The sequence below is a fragment of the Echeneis naucrates genome, chromosome 23 (genome assembly GCF_900963305.1).
Source record: "Echeneis naucrates chromosome 23, fEcheNa1.1, whole genome shotgun sequence".
In the NCBI taxonomy this organism is placed as follows: Eukaryota; Metazoa; Chordata; class Actinopteri; order Carangiformes; family Echeneidae; genus Echeneis; species Echeneis naucrates.
The window spans coordinates 14,710,756-14,731,369 of NC_042533.1; the positions used below are offsets into that span (position 1 = coordinate 14,710,756).

The following is a 20,614-nucleotide window of genomic DNA, read 5'->3' on the forward strand; positions in this document are numbered from 1 at the left end:
TAAATTCTGATTTGTACAGTTATCACGAGAGAGGAAATTAGCTATAGAGATCAATAAAGTTAATTCTGCTGCCCAAAAGATTATTTTAAAACAGGAGTGCATGGGAGCGACTCACTGTCCAAGGCAGACTCTTAATAGTCTGTAGAAATTTAAGCTCTTCATTGTTGGTCAGTGCAATAGATTTATGGTTACTGGGTAAATCCGTTACAATCGAACTACTATTTAAGATTTGATCAGATGCACCTTGCAGCTGTTTGCCAGACCGTCAGCATCAAAAAAGCCGTAGCTCCACTCAGCTGCAGGCAGCCCCTGAACCCTTGAACTGCACTGATGAAACAGTTGGGATTTACAACATGGCGGCCTCTGTTGCTTTATGGCAACCCTCTGATGGAACTTCAGACAAGCCGCTGTGTCCTGTAGACTGTGATCCCTCTGACTGCTACACGGCATATGCCGGAAGCCACGATAGTCCAAGGTGCTGTGTCCGATGCATGTACGCGAGAAAATGTTTAACTAGCACAATGATTTGTCGCCAGGATCATTAGTCTCTTTAGCAGCGTCTCTCAATGTTGCCTTTAAGGATTGCTCCCCATTTAAGGATCCAGGAGTGCTGACTGTTAAATAGATTAGAAATTCCCTCTGAATGTCAAAGAGCATCATGTGAGAAAAAGACAAACTGACCTTCAATCTTGGTTCTTTTCCCGTAATCATAATTTTTTTCTCTGCATACTTCTGTTCCCATGGCAACATTCCAATTTAGGTGTGTCCTGATTCAGGGGCTGCGTCCTTCAGCAGATGAGGGAGTGGCCCTTTGCGGCCATTATACACCACAAAGGCTGAGGTGAAATGAGACAGTCTAGTCTATGGAGGATTTTAACTTTACGTAATCAGCTCTTCCTGGCTTTAAAGCGCGGTTCCTGTTCCCTAGCAACTTTGACAACACACACCTTTTTTTTTTTTTGTGAAGGCCTGAGGTTTTAAGGGGCCTTGGTTTGAACAGTGTTACAGTTACCTGAAACATAATACCTACAGTTAACAGTGTAACCTTCTGTTTCTTGGTGTCAGCTTACTTTCAATCCCAACGCACAATAAACCTGGAAAGGTTGGGTCACAAAGGATCCACCTGATGGATGATGTTATTGCATCGATATAGCATTGCATGTCTTGAAATTAATTATGTACAAACCCAGAGGAGTGTCTCCCAGCATGCATTGGTTCTCCTGTTTCTCCCTCAGAAGCAGCAACAACCACTCAGGTGAGGGAGATTATCAGACAGTCACTAGGCAGCCGCAGCTGCTTTGTTATTGAGTGAGTGGAGTGTATGGAAGGTAACATGACTTACTGCCATGCTCTGTCTACCAGCTGGAATCTCTTACTGACAGTGCGTTTTATTGTCCTTTTTTTTTTTTTTTTTTTTTTAAATGTTTTAATGGTTTAACCATCTACTTGGATTTTTTTTGGAATTGTCACACAAATGTTTCCTCAAAATAATAATTTATTAATTTTGCATGTTAATAACTTTAACTCCATTGTGTTACATGCACAGTCTCGCCAGGACAAAAAGGGATTTTTTTTGCAGGACTGTTGTATTAGACAACATTAGTTTTAGCTACTAAACCAATGATTGAGAGCTGACTTGGTTTTCTTTTGCTGTCTCAGTGTGGATGATAAACTGGTGTGAATGAATTCGTTCACCTTCTACTGCTTCTACTGCCGGTCCGTCACAGCACAAACACACAGAGACAAACCACTCACACTCACACTCAGACCTACAGACAATTTAGAGTCACCAATCAACCTACACATGCATGTCTTTGGACTGTAGGAGGAAACAGGACTCCCCAGAGGAAATCTGTGCAAGCACAGAAAGGCCCCAGGCCTGGTAATCTAACCTGTGACCTTCTTGCTGTGAGACGATGGTGCTACTATGCCGCCGTGCTGCCCGCATTTTTGGTGATTGATTTGTATTCAAGAAAATTGCTTGTGAACTGCTGTGTCTCCTGTTGGCACATATATTGTATGCAAAATGAATTGAATTTAATCTCAGCATTTACATCTAACTTGTTTTGAATATTGGTAAAACCTTTAGTTGCTTGCAGAGCCAACTACACTGAGAACTGAACCCACTGCCCTCTGTGAAAGCAGAGAATTTTTGGTTGCAGTGTGTTGGGCTATCATGGCCACTGTGTGTGGTGCTTTACTATAGTTCTAGCATTGATGATCTGTGTGATATTGAAGACAAAGATGTACTAACTACTGATATCATATTGACAAACAGGGGTCCTAGTACAGATAAAGTGACTACATAGACTTTGGGGAGAACTTCTTTGCTTATAAACCAGGTCTAGGTTCTGCATTAAACTTTCAAAATCTGTTTCCAGAAACTGAACCTGAAAACTAGCTGCCAGGACTTCTGCACTTGGCCATGTCACAACAAAGCAGCTATGACCCAAATTGACCCACCATGCTGGCAAATTGGCTTGCAGGTCTGTTGTTACTCGAGCTCCAGAGTGAAGAAAGAGATATGAGAAGTAAACTACACTGAGATGGTTTTTGGTTTTTAAAAAAAATATGTCTTATGGACATCAACACACACAGATAATGTAATGTAAATTCAACTGAATAGGAGGCAAGGTAAGTTGTAATCTTTATGTTTCTTGTATCTGAGTAGTTGAAATTCACATGCTCTCTGACCATCTGTAGTGTCAGCACACAGCTAGCAGAAACTACTAGGGTCAGGATGGTCCATGATCAGTCCCTCATTGGTATGTATGTCTTCATGTTCCTCCAGTGTTTGGCTGCAGGTCCACTCCTCCATGTGCAGGTGCTGAGATGCTGACCAGCTGAGCAGCTTCCTCCTGCTAATAAAAGCCTGAAGGGGGACTCTTCCCTCCAATAGATCACATTCATCAGTTGTGCACAACACTTCCCCTTCACTGCTGCCAAGTGGCTGCTCTCCTTTGGTTCCCTTTCTGACCAGCTAAACTCTCTGCTGCTCTTATAGCTTTAATAGCTTAAAGCCTTGGTATCCTCAAAATGTGAGAAAGACTTTTATGTTGTCATTGCATGTCTTTATGAAGTTGTTGTTGTTCTTGGTCCCCTACATGTAATCAACCTGGTTAAAGAGGCATTATCTATGTTTAGGGATTAATCCTTCATTCCTCTGGAAGCGATTTTGCTGCTGTCCTGTAATGATGGATTTTGTGGAGGAAATAAATTAAATTTAGCTAAACTTGGTGTGCGAAACCAGGCCCTTTCTTTTAACTGTTGAAACTAATGGTCTTGCAGTATGTGACTCTTCAATGCCTGTATGGGAGTATGAGTATGAGATAAGTGCTAAGCAACCTATTAGCGAATGGCAAAAAGGTATTTTTTTTTTTTTTTTTTAAAGAGACTTCCGCTTACTCCCCTTCCCTTTATATCTTTAAAATTTCTGCCATGGTCATAATGCAAACAACTTTGCTCATGTTTATTGATGGTATTTCCCAGAAAGACATGGCCACAATTTGCCCATCTGTTTGACCTGCTGAATATTTTCACACCAGTGTTGTGGGTTTGTGCACATGTGGGTAGAATCATGGAATTAGAATGCAACTTGGTGAAGTGGTAGGGGGATGATTGATCCACGTTGGAAAACTGCCTTCAGTTTGAGGACTGCTTCAGGCACATATATGTTTTAACCAGAGCAACAGACTTAGTGAAGCAGAGATGATCATTGTTCCACCATACGAGAGCAGGAATCTCATCATTTCTAAGAGCACAGACAGGATAAGATAGTAAAGAGAAGATTATGTTCTTCTTCTTTCCCCTTTCCTCTGGTCAGCCACTTGTTCTCTGCCACAGTTTAGAACCCAAACTGTTTCGCTGCCCCAGGCGTGTCCAAACAGATGCCCCTTTGTGTTGGATTCTCTGCAGCCACATCCGAAGTAACTACCATCCACGACACTCGCACCCCATCTCCCCTTTTTGTGTCAATGCAAAGCCTCGTGTTAAATGGAGTCCTCTGTGACACTAATGTCCTCTGCATTAAATGTGCGGAAATGAGGTGAATGGATGAGGAAGCACAAGTGCTGCAGCGTGTGTGTGTTAGGGGAGTTGATGTAGTGTGAGGGGGAGAGGTGTACTCCCATCTCACTTATGGCTTTGCTGCTGTTGGCTTCTGGTCAGAGTGAAGGCAGGTGCTGAGCAATGGACGAGGAGGAGGGAAGAGGGAAAGTCAGGCCAAGTTGATGAGTTTGTCCAGCAGCTTTGAAAAAGTGATTAGGGGCCTGAAAGGGGCTAAACTAGCAACACATTAAAAACTTCTTCCTTCTCTGTAAGAAAAGCTGCAACATTGTCAGACATTTAAAAGCTTTTTATAGCCCCGGCACGCCTCACAGAAAATAACTTGGCCTCAAGGGGCCTCAGGAGTGACTCAGGCCTGTGGTGCACAGACATGTTTTATAAATTCTGGAGAATGAAAGCTCAGTGTTGACCTTTTAAAGTTCAAGTTCAATCAAATCATCTCAACTCAAGGTTCACATATTTGCTTTTAACCACATCTCAAAATTTGCATTTGAATTTGCTCTTAGACTATCGTTTGCCTCCAAGCATGCCTCAACTTAAATTGTGATGTGGCTTACTTGTTTTCTGATTTAAAGAATTATGAATCAGACCCCTGGTTTAATGTAAAAACAGTATAAAGCTAGAAACACAAGTGAGTAATTTGTATTTCACAAACTATTTTGAATCAAGGTCTCAGTCAATAGAATAAAAGTCTTGGACTGCTACTTCAGCTGGGTTGTGGTTGTGGTCTCAATGGAAAGTATCGTGGATTTTAGGGTGGATTGTTAATTATTTTGATTCGTTTTCAGTTTTCTGAGGTGAACATGCCACAAGTCTCAGTCATGGTGACAACATCATGGTAAAACTGGTCACTCATTGAAGTTAATTGAGTTTCAACCTCCGATCAATACACAGCATTTAACTACTCAGCAGCTCTGTGGTCACTCTGACTGTTTGAGAAACTTTAAATTGAAGACTAGATAATTGAACAAATTTACTCACAGATGACCTGGTTCACAGACTGCACTTTAGAAAGGGCTTGCCTGGATTCAAGAAAAGATAGAGGGAGCACATCTGATGTCAAAGGTTCTATAGTTTGGAAGCTGCAACTACAAAAGCTCTGTCACCTTTTAGTTTATCAGAAGTGATTGCATAGCACTGAAAACCTGCTTCAGGCAAAGCAGTAGTTGGTACCACACACATACACACAAAGGAAACAATCTTAAGCCTGTATTTCTGCTGAGACAAGAGGCATAAATCAGTTCATTCATGTGTAGTGGAGTCACTTCTGTTTACACTGAAACTTGACACTTTTCTGTGACACAACTAAAGCAAAAGCAAAAAGCCAGGTTGGACTTATTTTTTTAACATCTGATGATTTTGGATTAAAATAAGAAACTAAGAGGACTGCAACGTGTTTATTCATTGAGAAACGTCTGAATAAGATCTGTGTTAATAAGATCAGTCTTATCTAGACGGCGAGAAAGAAATTTACAAGCTAACTTCACTTCTGTTAAAGTGAATCGTTACGCAGCAGTGTTCTCTGCATTGCTGGTGACTTTTTCTGCCTGAGTCAGAGCCATATTATGTTTTAAGTTTATTGTGAATGTGAAATATCAGAAATTAAGGTTAAGGTCACTGTGTCCTCAAAAACCATGTTCAACAAAAAATGCATGAATTTATGCATGCAGACACTATGTTTCTCCACAGAAAAGTTGTCTCTCATTACTATACATCAGCACAAGACAATCTCAGTGGAGACTATTCTGCTCTGCGTTTCCTTGATGGTGGGACCAAGTCCTAAATCCTATTAGAACAGGGATATCCCCCGGGTCTCCCCTAGAACCTCTTATACACTTATCAAAACTAGAGAAAATTTGCTTTCAGCTGATCTCTGTGTGAATAGATGATGTATTTACTACTTTCAATTTGGGATCTGTGTGTTGGTCGTATCTTCAGTTCTCTTCTGTCAGGCCTTTGTTTGCTCACAGTGACGCCTTACTCAGACAAACACCTGAAAGGTATGGTTCAGACCTACTTAAATGCATCTGCGGTTTTAAAAGGATGAGACTGTTTCTTTATTAAGACAGATTTGCTTTAAAGTTCCCATACTTCAAATGTCACAGAATCAGAAGTCAGAATACAGGCGGTGCTGAGCAGTCCTCTGTTGACTGAGGCCTTTGATACTTTCACTGTATTTATACATCTGCTGCTTTACAATCAAATCCTTGGAGAGCATATTTCTACAGTGACTATGAGAGCCCAATGCATTGCAAAAAATTCATTGTGTTCTCACTGTAGTTTCCTCTGCCAGAAACAGAAATGCTGAGAAATATTTACAGTAAAATGCAACTTGGCCCTCAAGTTCAAAGTAAATGCTGAGACAGTAAATGTCTGCTCACCATGCTCACCACCACATGTAGACTGCATGGATCTTTAATGTTTATCTCAACGCTGATCATTCACATTAATGTTGACGGAGTGTCACACTGGATACGGCATGGAAGGTTTGCCTTCAGGAAATATTCACAAGTGCTTTTGTCAGACTTGTGAGGAATATGAAATTGTCCATCTGTTTGTGTGTATAAAGAAGACAGGAGTTGTTGTGTTAAGGTCGCGGTTAATTTCATTTGTAGTGGCATGGTTTTTGTGCGCGATGGATTTAGTTATTTTTAGGTTCCTGCTGTATCCTACTGATTCCTCAGGCTATTTGTACAAGGGAGAGAAAGCAATACCTCAAAGACCACAGAGAAACTCTGAAAGGAGTTGGGGGTGGGCAGAGGATTTGCCTCATTCCCTACATTCTCAACCCCCCACCTTCCTCCAGCCAATGCTGCTGCCCGGCGAAAAGGTTGAATTCCAGCCACTAGAGGCCTTTGTTCAGACAGGGGTTCAACAACGACAAACACAAGGAGTATTCTGGGATCTTAGTGGATGTCTGCAGGTCCCCAAGTCTCCCTCCCCCAGCTCTTACCCCCGTTGTTCTGCTGCAGCTTCTGGAGTTTAAACAGTTTGCTCTCAGTCTTTAGCTACAGCAACATGATAGTAAGCAGTGAGAGGAAAAAGCATTGCAGTTTGAAGTAGAGATAACAGGGGTCACAATATTCAATATCCAGCTGCAATGATTTCATGTTGTTGCACTTCATCTATTTTAACAAAACTGTGACTTAATGTAAAGATCTGACACACAGTGTAATGTTTGCAATAAACAATATATATGGAAGTATATCTCATAAACAGAAACAGGTCGTGACATAGGCAAAGTTTTCTGGGGTGTCTGCACTTTTGTCTATCAGGTCACTCCAACATATATTGATTTTGAGCTGGGGAATGAAGCCTATAAATAAAAAAGCTAAGCTAGGTAACTTTCTCGATGTTCCTTCAGGAATCCCCCTGATGGAAATTTAGGTCATTGCTATAATCAGTTTTGATACACATTTCAGACACAGTGATATATGGATTAGCATGTTGACATAAATCACATTGATGGATTGTTAATACAAAATTGTGGAATGACAACACACACCATATGCACTGTTGTGTTGTTGTTGTATTGCAGAGATGACTTTGATTTCTTATTTTCAAATCCTTTCTGAATGCAGTTCTTTCAAATTCCATAATAGATATGGACATTTATGGCTTAACAGTGTTTCTGCTACCACAATTATGAGGCAGGAAGTGAGTCGCTCCAGACACTACAGGTTAATTCATAACATCTGCAATGCTCTGTTAAAACAAGACAGTGTTGAGACTTTCCTGTTTCAAAACAGCCACACATGCACGCTGGGAAAGAGCCACATGCACTTGGATTAAATGGTTCCAAGAAACTGAAGAGTGCTGAGCTCACACACATAACACACAATGAACCAAACAGAACTTTATTTGTGTTTGTTTTTATTCCTTAAATGGTTTTTATTCTGTAAATGCAAAATTCAATAACCAAGAAGCAAAAGAAGGATTAGTTAAGTCTGAGTAGACATATTGGATTGCCTTTTTTTTTTTTTTCTTCTTTTCTTCCGCTTTTCCTTTGAGATACTTGGGAACAGATTTCACTTCATACAGCAAAGGCTCCTAAATGGAGCTGGTCCAATTTGTCTGTGCCTTTATTTCTTTTCAGAGCAAACCCCCCCCCCCCCACCAAAAAAAAAAGAAAGGAAAAAAAAAAAAAAACACCCTCCCAACAAAAGGCTGCTTGTCTGCAAGGAATTTTCCACATTCTTTGCAACGACAGACATTTTCCCCTTCGGCAAATTCCCCCTAATCACAGGATTTAGTTGGATCCTGATAGGTGCAATTCATAACTCTGGTGGGGCAGTGGCTATACCGGGATTGGGGGGAATTCGGGGGTTGGCTGAGATTGGAGAAGGGTAAAAGTGGTACACAGTGGACAAGGTGGATGAAGGGCAACTTCCAGCGAGGAAATACTAAGTATTTAAGGATGATGGTGAGGCCAGTGCTACTTGTCTGCAGATTCTTGGCTGGGTTTGAGAGGAAAACTTCTGGGTGGCCCAGTTCATCTTCACTGTGGTGGTGTTGAGGTGGAGTTTGCCCTGTGCTGAATGTTTGTTCTTGGTGCTCAGATTGTTTTCTTCTGTGTGTAAGGGGTTAAGCTGAACTCCAAATTTACACAAAACCTTTACATAACCTTTGGAATAAAATACTGTATATTCTATAATCTTTAGAGGAAGACCCATACAAACCAGTCGGACTGCCTAGTCTACAGGCACCTAGACAACAACCAGCCCTGCTGAGACACTCCTACTGATGACATGTTGTTTTTGTCAATTCATACTTAATAATCTGTGTCAAGTTAAAGGTCTGGCAGGGTGCTTGGTGAATGGTGGGGGGCCTGTTATCTCTGTCTCTACAATAAATCATCCCAAGACTACAAAGACACAGGCTTCATGGAGAGAGCTTTGGAAGACAATGGGGAGCAATTTTTCAGAGGGGGTCGTCTACGTAAACCGACCCTTCCTCCAGGGCAGAATGTGGGTCTGCCCTGGAGGTCTGCCAGACCGCTGTTTCAATCAGGGGAAGACAAAGACCTTAATAATACCATTAATTCCTTTTAAGAAATGCAAAGAAAAAAGCAACAGAGAGAAGGCAAAAGCATGCACGTGTGTGTGTGTGTGTCTGTTGGGGGTATTCACATTTTAGAATTGTATGTGTAGAAAACTTGATGATGTCATCAGTATTCAAAGGATTCAGTTAGTGTCAGTGTCATTCCCTAAGAATGGAATGCAGTTCTTTTTTATTATTGAATAACTTTACTTATTCACATGGAAATATTTAAATATATTGCATAACCATATGTGGAACAAGTGTAAGTATAAACTACACGCCAAAAAATATATCTGAAAATGTACATGTTATGTTTGTTATACGCTGTTGCATCCACTTTCCCAGAATCTGGAGATAGAAACCCCCCACCGCCCACCAGCATGCTCACTAGTGTGTACAGTTACATAAAGACACTATGTAATTGATAATACAAATTTTAAATTGCAATCAAACTTAAGCGGGAATCTAATTATTAATTTGACTAGATTATTTTCAAACAGTATTATGTAAACCAGGATATAATTTTTCTTTTTGGCATGGAGTGACCCCCATAATAAGTCAACTCCATACCCCAAAAGGTTCAATTGACTTAAGCATACCCAAAATTACCATTTGTTTTTACAGACTTGCCAGATACGTCAAATTTGTAGCGACCTAAGCACTCCTTAAGGCAAAACTCTCACATTTTAACAATTGAAATGGTAAATATTCTGGGTTTTAACAGCCTCACGCTCTGCTCAGCATTTCATCTGCAGCCTGTTTCACGCCAGGCTTTTCATGCCAGTGTACATTAACTTGAACTTAGCGGGTCGAATTATACATTTTGCTTCAAAGGAGGTCCAAAGGTTAGCAGGTCCGGTAACGGTTAACCAGAAGAAACAGCAGCAACACCTATTTTATCAGACAATTAATACTGACACTGCAAGGACATGTATATGCTCTACATATGTCCTTAGGATACTAGCAGGTATGTCAAATAAAGATATATATATATTCCAAATGTATTACACACATGTTAGACATTTCCTCATGACATTCATGCAATATTAAGGCAAGGCAAATTCATTTCTATACAACATGACCAAACATAGAGGCCATTGGATGGGCTTAACAGCTAATAAGAGAGATAATCTTGTAACGTATACTACTGAGACTATCCAACTTTGATTTGCAACTACATTTCAACAGCGCTGGCTTCTGTCTGTTTGGTATCATGCAGTCTAGTGTCACTTTCACATGAATAAAGTGTAAACCGAGCATGAGCAGTAATGTGGCCCGTGCAGACAGCTGGATTGTTTAAAATAGGAGCGAATCTGTTCCATCAGAAGTGTTTAGGATGGAATTGAGACACGGCCAAGACATCTCCCGTGCAGACATGTCTTTTAAAGCACTTAGCTGAGTTTATTTTACATTGTTGCCTTATAGTTCTGGTCTGTTCTAGGTCTTTTTTACTCTTTACAAACGAACCATGGAGGGTAAACATACATAGAGACTGAGGTTTAAGTGAGATTGTGATACATCATCAGACCCTATGTGGCGAGGTGAGACCAAGCGGTCTAGGTCCACTTGTTTAGCCTGAAGGTCAGTTAACATTATAAAATAAACAAAAGAAAAGGTTACATCTACTTAAGCAATCACTAACCAAGCCCACAACGTTGTGTGACCAACAGGTTCATGCTTGGTCTGACGTTCAGCATTTCCAGCCGTCAAGCCACTCAGAATTCATCATCCAGCTGTCAAGCCTGTGGTCACTGGCTGACCTTGTTGTTATTCACAGTCCGGAGGGGTATGTCAACAATGCGTGTTGCCTTGCAACATAACATTGTGCGTATGCACTACAGTGCAGAACTTTCTCTGCTTTTTATGTGATTGTGAGTATTGTTTATACCTTGGTTGTTTGCCTTAGTGATACTGTATTCTGTTGTCAGTTGTTTAAAAGTGAGGAGGGTTATCCCTCTGTTGAAGAAATACACTTATTATTGACCAGTACTGTATTTTTTTCTTCTTAATTCTCGTGTTCGGCAGCACAGTGGTGTAGGGGTTAGCGCTGTCGCTCCACAATAAGAAGGTTGTGGGTTCGGTTCGCGGCCTGGGGCCTTTCTGTGTGGAGTGTGTTCTCCCCGTGTTTGTGTGGGTTTCCTCCAGGTACGCTGGTCTCCTCCCACTGTTCAAAGACATCATGTGTGGGTTAATTGGCAACTCTAAATTGTTTGTAGGTCTGAGTGTGAGTGGTTGTTGGTCTCTGTCGGTGTCTGTGTGTTGGCCCTGTGATGCACCTGTCCAGGTTGTACCCTGCCCTCACCCAGAGTGAGCTGGGATTGGGTCCAGCACCCCCCGCAACACAATGAATTTTAGTGTTGCTGTGCTGATTACACACTGATCATGCATAACATTATGACCTGCCTCATATTGTGTAGGTCCCTTTCGGGAGGTCGAGACCCCATGGATCAGGCCTTTTCATCCATCTCATCCCACATGTTCGACTGGATATAGATCTTGGGAATTTGGAGCCCAGTCAACACCTTGAACTTGACGTTATTCCTGGGCAAAGTTCCACAGTGTTGGTGTTCCAATGGCTCTAAAAGGTGACTAAGCTGTAATTTGGAGCTTGGTCGACGGATTGCCACTGTCTTGATTAGTAGATTTGGAGAATGTAAATGGTTAAAAGTTTAGGCTAGCACACTGGATAATGATAACAACAGATGCCACAGGCTGATTAATGATGTTCTGAAATATAACCTTTTAGTCTGCCTCAGTCAAATCTGAAAGATAAAAGTAAAAAAAGAGAAAATATAATGATATACATTGCTGTAGATGACCACACAGGTTTAGTAAACTTACCATACTTCAAATCAGTTAACACAACAATAAAAAATTTTTCCTAGCAAAACATTTATTGATCATTATTTACCGATTATTGTAGTTTTCCTATTGTTTTCTATTGCCCACCAAGCACCTCCTGGAACTTTGAGGGGCTAAATAGACCACATGATCGGTGAGCATTTTGAGTTTCACTGCGCCACTCTCTCTCTAAAGGCACTCTAGTGTGAGCTATTTAATGTCAGTTGGTCAGGGGCCAGTGTCTGGCGAGTGAGTCGATCTGACAGGCAGCAGCTTTGTGTGCCTGCTGAAGACTAAACGACAAACATGAACCAGAAAATGAGGAGAAGCAAAAAGATGATGATACAGGGCTGTGTCTCTCTAGTCTTCCCATTCTGGTGCCTGGTTAGGACTCATTGGCGCCACTTATAACAGTTACAGTCTTAATGTGCAGGATAGCCTCAGAGACTTCCAATGTTTTCGCTGCTTTGAAAGTTGACACATGAGTGCTGGTGAAGCGAGACTGCTTTGTGGTGTGGAAAACATAAACTTTTTCTCAAGCAAACCACACTAAAATCTTGATTTAACCTCAACCAAAGTGCTTTTGTTGCCTAAGTGGAATCACAGATGGGACTCTGGGTGAAAAACTTGTCCTGGACTTTGCAACCAACATTGACCCCTACAACCTGCTTGTGACTCCACCGTGTTTGAATAACAAATTTTGGTGTAAAAAAGGATTAGATGGGGAGGACTGGAACACTCGGACATTTTCAAGCTAGAGGTAGTTATGAGTTGGAGATAGTCAGGATGTTTTCTCAGGAACTCTCCAGACTCTAAAAGTCGTGAAAGGTTGTAGCGCATTTGTGGACTGCCCACTGACGGGAGAGTGGTCGTCTCAGCAGGTCGTCTTTACCTGCAAAAGCTAAACATCCCATCATACTGGCCAAGGACATTCTTGGCATTCGAAGGGGAATCCATTAAGAAGTGAGGCATAACCACATGTTATTCAAACTGTGGGAGAAGTGCTAGATCACTGGCTCTCTTGAAGACATGAGTGTTTCATCTGTTCAGTGAGTGTCCCTGCAGATGGCAGCCAACTATTAGTTTGAGGCTGATTTTTACCTGCACTTTAACATTGGCAAGCAGTCAATATTGACGTTACACTTTCACTGGATAGGGACGCACTCAGACTCTTCATAGCAAGTGGTAACGTTTTTGGACTTTGAATGTGCCAAACCCTGACAAAAATGGCCTTCATCACCAGCCACCCAGTTAAAAAGCATTCATGCATCATGTAACCAAATTCTTTGTTCATTTACTTTTCTTTACTTTTATTTTTGAGGGTGCAGCGACAGGAAGCATTACTGTGATGTGCTTGAAAGGTCAGATATCAAGCCAGTCAGTTTCAGACCCAGTGGAAAGTGAAAGGACTGCTACTGTTATGATGGCGAGGGGTCCGCCTATCGTGATAGGTGGGGCTTGGGTGAATGGTAGCCTGTACAAGGTGCTTAGCCGAGCGGAGTCATTTCTGTCTTTGATCAGCGTAAGACTCTGGAAAGAGGCTGCTGGGTGGTTTTCGAGCTTAGAGCCTGGAGCACTGCATTCTTGGAGCCACGGAGGGATTGGGTTTCAGCCGAAATGGGGTCCTCACTGTGGGGCTTCTTTTATTTTATCATAACTCGGAACAGTTTGAGCTGCCCACCATGCACTCATGCTAAGCCTCAAGCTTCCTGCCAAATTACTTGTAGGGCTGAGCAGCTGCTGAAGCCTGCAAGTGATTCATGATGCCCAGCATTATCAAAGATCTGCTCGTGAAAGACAATGCTTTCCCCTTTGTGTTACAGAAAGAGAGGGGTCTGGGTCGGTGGAGTGAGGAAACAGAGGCTTTACTAGCAGCAGTGCCTTCTGGACTTAAATAATGTCCTCTGCTAATGTCTCTGAAGACTTTGTCCCAGATGCCTTGCTACTGAAGCTGCAGATATAATTAGAGGATAGAAATATATAGGACATGCCATTCTTTTGCTATATGGTCATTCAATTTGAAACTTCAAAGCATATGGTCTACCTATAGAAGTATTTACTTTAACCCTGACTTAAGTTTCTGCACACTCTCTCTGTGCTGTAGTTATACTGATATTTCATACATTTAAACATGAAATATTTGTACTTAGATAGAAATATATACAACACGTAAAAAATAACACACAAAACCTATTAAAATTTGGAAGACATATTGATATATGGTATTTCTAGCCCATACAAAAATATATTATGCTAATATGCATAAATTTTAAAGCATTGCAATATACAGTTTACAAAATAACACAAAGTTCCAATATGGGAAGATAGACATGTTTAAAATGTATGAGACAGTAATAAGAAAGGTATATATAAGCATGGAGAATTTATTATTTAATCTCTAGTGTGAATACAGCCAAATCTCAGTCAGGATGGATTTCAGATCCGATCACTAAAACAGCAGAGGCAGTGTGAACAATGTCAACACAACACATGAACATAAAAACCCGATTCCAGTGTAGAGCTGTGTGCAGAATCTTCATTTGCTCAATCCCTCCTTGCCCGACTCTCTCTTTTGCATCCTCTCTCACTCGCACAGCCCATGAACACATTGTGATCAGACCTGTCAATCTGATCGTCTCAAAGCACCAACATACCCGTATGTTTGCATTTAAAGTGAGTAAGTGAGATCTGGTAACTCCAGACGTCCAGATTCTTTTTAAACAACATGTGCACTGTCCACCTGTGATAGGATCACAATACCACGTCTGAGAAGGGACCTAGACAATGTTCAGAGAGTCAGCATCCTCCTGTCTGTGTGCACTAGTTTCCAAATCTTTCCTCCACTCCTGCTTGCATTCCTCATGCCGGGCCCATCCGGTGTTGACATGGACTCCATTACTGTGTTTGAGCCCACTGACATTCCTCCAAGAGCTGGCAAAGAAAACACCAGCTGTTTGAACTGATTTGGGGTGTGTGTGTGTGAGGCGGGTGGTGGTGGGGGGGGGGCATGGAACTCTCTATTCGAGGCCAGCAGCTGGTCGGGCTTACAAGCACCAGGGACTCTCTCTACATTTTTATTCTGCATTCTCAGAGCTGTTGGAGTGCTCAGCTGTTCTGCTCTGGTCCAAAGCTACTTCCTGTGTGTGGGTGCTGTCAAAGGCCAAAATGAAAAAAAGCTGCAGTCAAATTAAAAACTCAGCTTGTACTTGCACCTCTGAGAGCGTCTGAAATTATTTCACTTGAAATGTATGGTGAAAACAGTGCAAACATTAGTTACAACTGTTCGATCATCCCTAATTTAGATATGCTTTTTTTTTTTGCAGTGAAAGTTATTCTATCTTGTTTGCGCAAAGGAAAATCAATACTTCTTTATGCACAATTTCACACTCAAATACAATGCTATCAATGTTATCAATGCTATGATGAAATTGGATAACTCAGCCAATTGAACCTAACTTTGTTATAGAATTCCCAATATTTTCCTTGGATTCATTTCATGTGGCTGTCATTGAAGTTTGAGGTGTCAGAGTCATCATCATAAACTCTACGTCATCTACCATGACTCTAATATCTTAAATTCTCTGTGGTGTGCTGCTGCCTCTGTTTGGCTTTTTGCCCACAATGACAACATTGTTTACTGACTGGTATTTACCAGGTTGGTCACAACTTCCTATCCAATTGGTTATGTGAGCTCAGTGATCCTGATCACCAATGGAATTTTTCCATTGCCCTGTAATACTTTAAAATGCTGAAAATTGCCATTTGATTCTAGGTCAGATTGTGGTTACCTGTTGTTTGAAATAATCCAGATTTTCATTCTATACTGTATTATTTAGACAGAATCAACACACAGTTGTACAAGGACTTCAGAAGTACAAAACTCAGGGACTTAATTGGTGCAATTGTCAAAACTTTAATTTACAAATTTAAAGCCTGCCATCAGTTTATCTTTTTTGTGTCTATATATGTGTCCTCTTCTTCAATCTCTCCCTCCCATCTCTCTCTCCCTCTCCCTCCCTTTCTCGATGGCTGGTTCTCTCTCTCTCCCTCATGCATGTACATTCCATCATTACATGACTAACTTTGTTTCTTCCTGTAGTCTGTGTTCAGTCCCTCCTGTCCTCTATCTTCCTGTGCCCGTCCTCCAGGTTCTGAATCCTCTGTGCTCAATGTTCCTGCTGCAAGAGTTACCTTTAACAGCATCTTTACAGGTTTACCTAAAAAGTCAGTTAGACAACTGCAGCTCATTCAGAAATCTGCTGCTCGAGTCCTCACCAAGACCAAAAAAGTGGACCACATCATCCCAGCTCTGAGGGCTTTACACTGGCTGTCCATCAGAGATTAGACCAAAATACATAAGTGCCATCCTGACCCAGCATGAACCTTCCAGACCCCTCAGGTCATCTGGATCTGGTTTTTTATCAGTCCCCAGAGTCAGAATCAGACATGGAGAAGCTGCATTCAGCTTCTACGCGCCACATGTCTGGAGCAAACTCCCAGAAACCCTCAGATCAGACCTGAGCTATTTAAATCCAGGTTGAAGACACACCTATTTTCAGCTGCATTTGAATAAAGCTCAGAATCTACTGGTACTCTTAAGCCTGAGTTTTAAAATCTAATCATATTTTAACAACTGATTTTATCTATTGTTCTTATTTCTTTCTTCCTTTTCTTTCTCATTTCCCATTTTAACCTCTTCTTCTGCCCTTCTGCTAATATTTACCTGTGCACATTTCAGACTACCAGGTTGCAATCACTGTATGTTTTCTGTATATTTTGTTTGTATTTTCCATGGCATCTTCTCTCCTGCTTTTCTTGTTCTATCTCCATGCCTCTACCGAGTCCCCCCCTTCACACTCTCACTGCCTCTGCTTCTCTCTCTCTACCCAACCAGTCGAGGAAATGGCTGCCCCCCCCCCGCCTGAGGTTTCTGCCTCTTAAGGGAAGTTTTCCCTTCCCACTGTAACCAAGTGCTTGCCCTTGGAGGGATATGTTAGGTCTCTTTAACAACTCCATAAGGGTTTGGTCTAGACCTGCTCTATGTGTAAAGCGCCTTGATGTAACTTTGTTATGATTTGGTGCCACTTAAATAAATTTGATTTGATTTGATTTTGAATGGCTCAGTGTACACTGCTTGGCACAAAGTTCACATGATGACATTATATATGATTTGTGTTCCCACTGCTCAGTTCATAATTGTATGCACTATATAGTATTGTTCTCTAGATTACTTATTTACTGTTTATTTGACTTCAATACATTGACAAATTAATTGCTCCTCATTCTTGGCTTAATGGTGTGTCGATGCCCATTAAATGTTGGTGTTTCTTTTTGTTTTGCCTGGATGCAATCGAAGTTCCAACTTAGGGACCATAATGATACCATTATGTTGCATTATCTCAGAGAATTCATGTCATATAATGTACACATGACATAAAAAATCTAAATGACCATTTCACCCTCTTGATTAGGTGAAGGTGCTTATGTTTCTTCTTGTGCATGACAGCAAGTGGAGAAACGTCACTAACAGTTCCCTTGTTGTTCTCTTGCAGCCTCAACAAGTCGTCCAGAAAAAGCCTGCTCAGGTAAGAGACTGTCCAGACCGTGCATGTTCACATATATTACAAATCACTCAATACAATATTTGTTATTCTGTCTTCCAATACACTGCTTTTATATTTTTTAAATAGTGTTAATTAGCACTCACACAATTCACAGTATTTGACCAAGTTAATTTGAGTTTGAGATGAAATGACATTGTTTGTACTGGACATAGCACTGAATGGTTTCCTTAGCAAACAGTTTTTAGGTATAATGAAAACCAGCCCACATCCAAATATGATACATGTGCAGTATATTGGATTTCCTGATTTAAAATTTTTGTCCATATAAAATAAAAATGAATGTATTCAAATTCGCTACATATAACTTGTGTGTTTATGTTTGTGTGTGTGTCTGTGTGTGTGTCTGTGTGTATATATATGTTTTATATAAAATATCTATGCTAGGTGGACGTAGCTCAGTGATACAGCACATATACATCCCCTGGATAAATCAGTTTATCAGCATATTAAAACCAGTACCTTTATTAAAAATGTTTGTATGATGAAGCTGATGGAAGAAACTGCTTTTTCTAGAAAGGGTTAGTAAGTGACGACAGACACTGCAGAATCATTGACTAGAACTGTCAGACTGCAAACTATGTTCAGATACCATCAAGAGCACAATCTACTAATTTCCAGAAACGCATTGCCTCAGGGCATGCTGGGTAAGGGTTCCACCCGCTAACCGTAACTCCACTCATTGAGCCCTAACATGTGAAGTATATAAAATTTTTGTACATTGTTTAAATGAACTTGCATGAAGGATTAAAAAATGTATGAACACATATAACCCAACTTTCTACATCATATAAAGATGAATCATATAGACATTTCTAAAAAATAGCAACAGATGGCATTAGACACATCCTGGCTGGTACCAGACATGAATCCAGTGTCAAAAAAGTTGATTTTCAGCATGACCTAACTGATGCTGTGACTCCTTGGAAATAAAAGGCCTGCATGTTAAAGCCATTGTTTAATTTCCGTTTCCCCTGCTGCAGTTGTGGCTGTCATATTATTTGTGACCACATAAAGGCTGTGATGGATTCATGGTGGATGTCTTGCATGTGATATCTTGTATGACTTGTGGTGTCTATGTCGCTGATGCAGCAGTGCCTTTGCTTGTAGCTAAAGTTGAAACGGTTGATATGAGATGTTGGCCCAAATGAGTTTGTGTGGCAAACTGTGGCAAAAGTCACATCTGTAAATACAGGCACAGTTTTGGTGAGAGGTGAAACAAGATGTGAGTTATTTCTGGTGCTCCTGGTGAGAAATTCCAAAGTAAAGTGCAGGTCTTCCGTGTCTGCCTGTTGGCATGTAGTAGATAATTAGATATCGTTTCTTGTTGCTGGTGTGAGTGTCCAGATTAGAGGGCCAGTGAAAGAAAAATGGTAGTAAGTGAGCGAAACATGACACAGGACCCCCACCCCCCAGCATTCTCTCACACTCCAGGAATCCACCAGCCTCCCTCCTCTTATTGGTGTGGGCCACTTCTTGGTGTGAATGCATAACTCGGGTCTGATTTGTGGCTGTGTGGGAACAGTGCTGAGGTAGTTGGGAGGTGCAGTGAGGCCCTGGGAGCCGCAAGCCATAAAAATGTCATTTAGCTCTCCCACTTTGATAGGCTGCTTTATATCAACCCCACCTCCATCACCCTACAAAACCTCAAATCCCTTTCATTCCAGAATTTAGTGAATTTGGTGCATGACCCAAGTGGAAGCTGCACAATTTCCTAATAAAGTTTGAACTACTGCTTGCTACCAGATATTCTGTTTTCTCCCTCGCCATGCTGTCTTTTGCTCTAAAATAGTCTTTTATTTTAATAGTCTGAATATCACCCTCGCTGTTGGCTCAACCAAACTAAGGCCAATTAACAGTAGGAGTGGGAGAGGTGTGCTCATAGACAATTTGATGGTAGATGCAACCGGAAATGCAGCTATCTTCTATCATGTGCTGGGAGAGATTAGCATAAATTCAAACCACGCTATACATGGCATACTATGGCGACTCTCTGAATGTTGATGGTTAGAATCAGGCACAAAGCCCCTAATTTGCTCTTGGTCAACTCTGTTTTGACTGACTGACTAACTGACTGATCATATTTCTCCCATTAGTCAGCTGAATGCCACATGACTTGCTGTTGATATTTGAAAATTAATCGTGTTAGAGTTGTCTCTAGATTTTCAGAGGCTGTTTTCTCCACAAAAGTTTGGGAATTACAAGCTATGAGCAGCTTTTTTTTATTTATTTTTATAGGCCACATTTATTCCAACAAATCAACTATGTTTATTACATGTATGATGACTAATGAAGGAGGCCAAGGAATAAGTAAATATCTAGTTATTGCCCACTTGTATGACAACCCAAACAACCCTAGTGGTTTGCTTTCAGTTGTCAGCTGGATTTAGCTGGATTCCTTAAGTTGCATTGAGTAGGCACTTGCAACACACTAAACCTAAGGTGATAGCTTTTTTAAGACAGCTAGCACAAACCACAGTTGCACTGAATATAAGATCAGTGGAATGAGCAAAAGGCATCGACCAGGAATTATTGAACAACCAGAGAACGATGGACATTCCCATTCAATGCTAAAGTAGCAGGCACAGCAATGAATGGGTATGATACAAAGTCAATCTGTGTGAGCTGAGTCAACTTAATGAGTGTAGGTCAATGAGAGGACTGGGAGGAGAATAAGAGGAATTGCAGGAAGTGTTCAAGTTTTGTTTTGGAGGAAATCAAGAGAACGTTGTTGTTCTTTTCACATTTGTTCATAAGCAGGAGGTGTGTGAAACTTATATGCAAAAATATGTAGTATTTGTCAAACATTATGAATGCCCGGGAGAGGTAATTGTTCAAGTGTGCAATTCTAACATCGCTCACCCATGGCACCTTGGGGCAACCAAGGCCAAGTAGTCAGGGCCCCTCACCACATGGACTCACAAGCTTAGACCAGGGAAGTCCCTGGTTTGAGTCCTGACTGGCCAGACTCTTTCCTGTGTGTCAACCATCCCCTCGGTTCCTGCTGGCCTCCGTACTCTGTCCGTTGTAGTAATAGATAAAATACC

The 20,614-nt window shown here is 41.1% G+C and overlaps 1 protein-coding gene across 1 annotated transcript in view; it reads left to right on the forward strand.

Annotated features, from left to right (window-relative positions):
* Positions 1-20,614, forward strand: part of hmga2 (high mobility group AT-hook 2) — a 42,020-nt gene that overhangs the window by 11,682 nt on the left and 9,724 nt on the right. Inside the window, exon 4 of the mRNA XM_029495560.1 lies at positions 17,499-17,531. Within this exon, the coding sequence (XP_029351420.1) occupies positions 17,499-17,531 (33 nt within the window). The remainder of the gene's footprint in view (positions 1-17,498; positions 17,532-20,614) is intronic.